Source organism: Octopus bimaculoides, chromosome 5 (genome assembly GCF_001194135.2).
Source record: "Octopus bimaculoides isolate UCB-OBI-ISO-001 chromosome 5, ASM119413v2, whole genome shotgun sequence".
Lineage (NCBI taxonomy): Eukaryota > Metazoa > Mollusca > Cephalopoda > Octopoda > Octopodidae > Octopus > Octopus bimaculoides.
This window is the reverse complement of record NC_068985.1, coordinates 52,964,965-52,971,367: the sequence shown is the minus strand read 5'-3', so window position 1 is coordinate 52,971,367 and position 6,403 is coordinate 52,964,965. Positions and strand designations below refer to the sequence as shown.

At 36.1% G+C, this 6,403-nt stretch overlaps 1 protein-coding gene across 1 annotated transcript in view; it reads right to left on the bottom strand.

Moving 5' to 3' along the window:
- LOC106883855 (scavenger receptor cysteine-rich type 1 protein M130) overlaps positions 1-6,403 on the bottom strand; it is a 105,302-nt gene that overhangs the window by 42,874 nt on the left and 56,025 nt on the right. Inside the window, exons 12-13 of the mRNA XM_014934994.2 lie at positions 1,414-1,565; positions 408-543 (exon numbers count right to left, since the gene is read on the bottom strand). Coding sequence (XP_014790480.2) covers positions 408-543; positions 1,414-1,565 — 288 coding nt within the window. The remainder of the gene's footprint in view (positions 1-407; positions 544-1,413; positions 1,566-6,403) is intronic.

Below are 6,403 nucleotides of genomic sequence, written 5' to 3'. Positions count from 1 at the left end.
ACACACACACACACACACACACACACACACACACACACACATGCGTGCTCTCTCTCTCTCTCTCTCTCTCTCTCTCTCTCTCTCTCTCACACACACATACACATAAGTATGTATTTATGTATGTATATAAACATTGCTACAAACACTAACCTGAATTGCTTATTGGCTGTCTGTCTTCAACAATGAATGAAGTACTCTTCTAAGACTGTAGGCTTTTTATATTCAACAATTGTTTGTATGCGAGTGGTAAAATAAGAATATTAAAAATAGTTGATGATGATGATCGAGTAAATTCACACAATGTCGTCTTAGTTTCAGTATTTAACGGTAAAGAATGCTATTATCCATTATAACAAAAGAAAAAAAAAATTACGAAAGTATTGCAAAAGGTAAACGCTATTACTTACTCAAATCCAAGCGCATTGCAGGCAAGTGTTGCACCCGTGTTGTTCCACGAAGTACTGCATAGATTTCCCCAAACTCCATTTATATTTACCTCTAGACGACCTTCGTTTTCATCCTTTCCAATGACTCGGTAGATTTCTAAAGAAAAACGTCAAAATTACAAAAGATTGTTAGAAAAAAAAATTGAATATTTCGTAATTAAGTTCTCATTTCGGGCTTACCCTGTTAGTAACAGTACGCCTTAAAAAAACTCTAAAGTTCTGAACTCTCTATTAATTTAACATTGGCGTTGTGAGGATTTCATTGTCTTTTAACATTCAGTTTTAGTATTTTACTCTTGATTGGGGAAAGAAATCAGGTACATCTTCTCTAAGGAGAAGTCAACAAACAAGAAATAATCCATCAAGAGAATCCTTACCTCATTGTTCGAAAGCATAAAGGCAATATGTTTACATTCTTGTATTTTTCTCACAGCTCGGTTTGCTAATGATTAAATTTATTTCAACCCTTTTGATCCTTTTCCGTAAAATATATATATAGTTTCTTTTTTAAAACTTACGTATTTTATTTCAATTTATAAATTTTATCACAATTAAATACAAACATTGATGTCTGGAATTACTTAGAAGTGCTTAATATGAAAGAGAACGAAGGTGTCCGTTTGTGAAGAGTTAACAAATATAAAGAGTATAACGTAAATATAACTTCGGGGAAAAATGTTTTACAGAATAAGACAATTCTAGAAAGCAGTAATCTAATGTAAAATAGTCACTAAATCTAATATTTTAAATATTAGACGAATAAGGCGCCCTAAATCAACAGAAAGCATTACAAAACCACAAGGCGCACCACTTTGAAAATAATGCCATCTTACGTCTCTTGGTTAACCACCAGTTGCCGAACTAAAGTAGTTAATTTTTGGAACTCTAAAATTTTATAATACACTCGACAAAAACATTTAATTTTCCTTTTTCAAACATTCATATTTAGCCAGTATTCATTACTTACCATTTGCACATCTAATAAATGGTATATTTACGCTTCCGTAGCCACATTGTTTATAATTGATTACCCAAGTATCATTGAACGTATCGATAAAATCAATGCACGAATGTTTTTGAGATACCCCGAAGTTGATATACTGCAATATTGTACCCGTGCTGGAATATAATAATGATAACGACAATAATAATAATAATAATAATAATAATAATAATAATAATAATAATAATAATAATAATTGTTTCAAATTTTACCACAAGGTTAGCCATTTTGGGGGAGGGGATGAGTCGATTACATTGACCCCAGTGTTTCACTGGTGCTTAATTTATATAATGATTTTTTATTAACTTTGGCACAAGAACAGCAATTTTGAGGTGAGGGGTATGACGTTGATTACATCGACCTCGGTGCCAACAATTTTGCAAGCTCACCGCCTTCATAAAAACAACAACCACAACAAAAATAACAACAATAATAATAATATGCTCTGATGCAGTGCCAGGCAGTGGCTTTCATGGCCTCTGATCTTAACTGATTGGAAGTGTTATCATGTACTTGTTTTGTCTTGGTATAAAAGATGGGCTACAGCAAATATTCTACTGAATACCACAGATTTGCTTCTCACTTGCTTGACTTTTACCATTTAGCCATGTCCCTTGGCTGACAATATGTGCATCTCTAATCATGAGTAGAAATAGTTGGCAGGGGTGCGCATCAAAGCCATTTGTTGAAAGGAATTCTTTGGGGTTTGAATAATTCACCTCTGGAAACATGGGTGTTTCGTTCAACATTCTTAAACAAACCTTATTCAGGGACCTTTTGTGCGGGATGGGCTACTCGAGCTGAAGGAAATTCTAACTGGGCCCCACCTGCAAAGTCCAGCGCTATTTATCTTGTTAAGGAAATCACAATGTTGCGCACATATGGTTGTGATGCATGTGCCTAGTGTAGCTTTATCTGAGGGGGTATTCATGATGGGTACATTGGGCTTCGTGTATTTATATCTCAGTGTCACCTTGATGACATGTGCTGCTCTCTCAGTAATAATGATAATAATAATAATAATAATAATAATAATAATAATAATAATAATAATAATGATAATGATAATAATAATAATAATAATAATAATAATAATAATAATAATAATAATAATAATAATAAAACAAAAACAACAATAATAATAGTAATGATAATAATAATAAAACACGTGTTACAAGCGACGGAAATCGAAACAAAAACAAAGCGACTTTCCACAAAGGAGCAAATTAGTCACTCTGATAAAAGAAGCAAATGAGTCACTCAGATTAAAACATCACTAAAGATTTATGCCCAGAAACATAGCTATCAAAAAAATTAGAGCCGAATGCTGATCTATTAGTTTCATGCAACTACTATACGATAAATATATCCATTCGAAGAAAACAAAAACGATGTCATGTCAAAAAAGTCAACTCTAAACAAAAAAAACCCGTCTCCTAATGTCACCGTCAATGTTTTAATGACAAGCAAAATCTCATGCCGGATCCGTCATCGCTCGGGATAACAAGGAGCGCGTTACCCAGTGGGGAAGCAGACTGAGGTCAAAAAGTCTGCTGCTGGAACAAACTTCCAAAAAAAAAAAGAAAAAACTACCAGGTAGCCAGAACTAGGATAACCCTAGCCCTCGACAGGCAGTGAAGCCACCAAAAACACCACCTAAAGAAAAACGCATAAAATATACTAGAGAGGATTACAGAGATGTTTTGAAAGCTTTCTATACAGCCCAACTAAACCCAGACAATAACCTCATTATACAAACATACAGATTATGGAGAAACATAATCATGATGTATAACGTTGCTCTTAGATCTTAAGAAATAAGAGAAATGACCTAACAACCTTAAATAACCACATCTAGTCCACTGGTAAAGTTGTAACTGCTCAACTATGTATCAGGACGACACGGAAAAGGACCAATCATATAAAAAAACTTCCTAAGTGGAAAGCAGCAATACAAAAAGAGATTGAATCTCTGCGGGCGGATGTATCAGTTCTCGATGAACTAGAGATAGTAAATATTGAGCAAAATATCAAGCAAAAATATAAAGTCAAAAATTTTATAAACTTCCCTGCAAGCAAAGGACTGTTGAAACAGCGAAGGCTCAATGATGTAGAAGGTATGATAAAAGAATCAAATTTTATCGAGAAAACAAAGTATTCAAGACGGATGCTAAGAAATTATTAAGGGAAATTGGCAAAAGTAAGATAGAAGTCAAGGAGCCACCTAAGCCTGAGGAAATAGAAGAGTTCTGGAAGAAGATATAGAGCAACAAAAAAAAAGGATATAATGCTGAAACTGACTGGATAGAGCGTGAGAAAGTGAAACTGGATGAAGTTGAAGAGCAGAAATGGAAGGCAATAGGAATAAAAGAGCTAAGATGTGTTCTTAGAAAGTCTCATAAATGGAAAACCCTAGGATTTGACCGGATCCCTAAATTCTGGCTGAATTGTTTGACAGAAGTACACCAACATTTCGCTGCATCTCTGACTGGTGTCATCCAGATCCTAGAGCAAACACCTGCCTGGCTGACTGGAAGAATAACATACTTTCTTAGAAAAACTGAAGACACAGAAATTCCGAAGAATTACCGACCCATAACATGTCTCAACACCACCTACAAGATCCTCACATCCATATTAACTGACAGAATATACGCTTTACATGAATAGAACTCAATCTTTCCACTAGCTCAAAAAGGTTGTAAAAGAAATTCATATAGCTGCAAAGATCAATTACTCATAAATAAAAGGATTACAGAGAATTACCGGAGCAAAAAGACGAACCTGAGTATGGCATGGACAGACTACAGGAAAGCATTCATTACTGTCCCCCATAACTGAATACCCTTGAGATATATAAGATCTTTCCAGTAGTCCAATACAGTCCAATCATTAACTGGAATGCTACGGAACTTCAACGCCTAGACAGGAAGATAAGGAAACTACTAATGTCTAAGAACATGCATCATTCAAAAGCAGAGGTTGATCGTCTGTATCTACCTAGAAGTAATGGGGGGGGGAAAGGATGATGCAGGTAGAACTGTACTATAACAACTCTATAATAGCAATGATCAGGTACTTATCTAGTATAGAGGACTGGATGCTGCGGCTTGTGTGCAAAGAGAAAGCAGCAAAATGTCACATGCTATTGTCAAGGGAGCTTGCGAATTCGCAAGGGAACTTGGCATTAACCTTGAATTAGATGAAGAACCTGAAATCCCTGTCACCGAACAAGCAAAACGGATAAAGCAGACTACAAAAAGAACGGGCAGAAAGAAACTGGGGTGAGGTGGAGCTAGAATCTACTCGTGGACAGTATATTCTTCGAAGTCGAAATGCTTACGTAGGCCAAGCAACAACGCATCAGCGGATGAGAAGCTCAAGACGAAAAGCAGATACTGAATGTTTCCTATTGGCGGCACATGATCAAAGCTGGGTTACCAGAAACTACCAGGCTAACGTTCCTCAAAACGGTTCTTACTCTAAATGCAGATTCTGCAACACATTTGAGGAAACAATACACCATCGCGTCTCGGGATGTCCTGTACTGACACCAAATGAATACAAAAACCGCCACGATATGGTAGGACAGGTTTTAATTGGAAAATATGTAGACACTACAAAATCGGCATTCCTGCTTACTGGTATGAACGTCATCATAAGCCAGTCGCTGGAGGTAAAAATGTCACTATCCTCTAGGATTTTCCAGTCAACACCGACAGAATGACCCAAGCTAATTGACCAGACATAATCGTTAAAGACAGGGAGGAAAATACTGGTATACTAATAGATGTAAGTGTTCCCGCTGATAAAAATATAGCTATAAAAATATAGCTGAGGACCATGTCATAGAGAAATCCGAAAGATTCTGCTGACAAGTACTGTTCACAGAAAACCTTTTCATTTTATATTTCCGTGTTGTACAACATGAAGATATTTCGCTACTGCCCTTGCCAATTCCTCTCCCCAAGCTTTCTGTCATACTGTAGCATCTCTTATCCTTCACTCGCCCTATGTCGCGGCAAGTGATTGTAGCAAACGAGCAGTTTAAAAGTAAACAACAACAATAATTTTTATTAACTTTGGCACAAGATCAGCAATTTTGAGGTGAGGAGGATGTCGGTTACATCAACCTCGGTGCGAAAGATTTTGCCAGCTCGTCGCCTTAATAATAATAATAATAATAATAATAAATAATAATAATAATAATAATAATAATAATAATAATAATAATAATAATAATAATAATAATAATATTAATAATATTAATAATAATAATAAAAACACAACTAAGTAACAAGAAGAAAACAAAAATACTGTACAAATACAGCATTACAGAAAAAGACTTACCTGAGGCAAAAGAAAAACTAAAGCAAGATATCCTTGCCAAAGCACAAAGGATCTGCCGGTATGAGAAACGCGAACGTGTCTTTGAACAAAACAAACGGTTCAAATCCAACCCCCAAAAAACTCTACCAAGAACTGGGTAAAAATAAAATAGACATTACTGCAGCACCAACAGCAGAAGAACTGGAAGAATTCTGGAAACAAATATGGTCGGTGAAGCAACAACCCCAGAAAAGGACCATTAAAACAACGAACTTAGCACCTGAGCAACTCTGGGCCCCTGTAACAACTGAAGAGGTCACCCAGACACTGCAAAGACTAAGCAACTGGAAGGCACCTGGACACGACAAGATCCCCAACTTCTGGTTAAAATACCTACCAGGAATGCATAAAAACTGGCAGAAAACTTTAACAACATACTAGCAGAGCCAGAGACAATGCCTGAATGGTTCACGAAAGGGAGAACCATCTTAATTCCCAAATCCACGGAAACGGAGAAACCACAAAACTATAGACCTATAACCTGTCTCCCTACGATCTACAAAGCCTTTACTGCAATAATATCGCTGAGATTGAGTAAGCACCTGGAAAATAACAACCTGTTTCC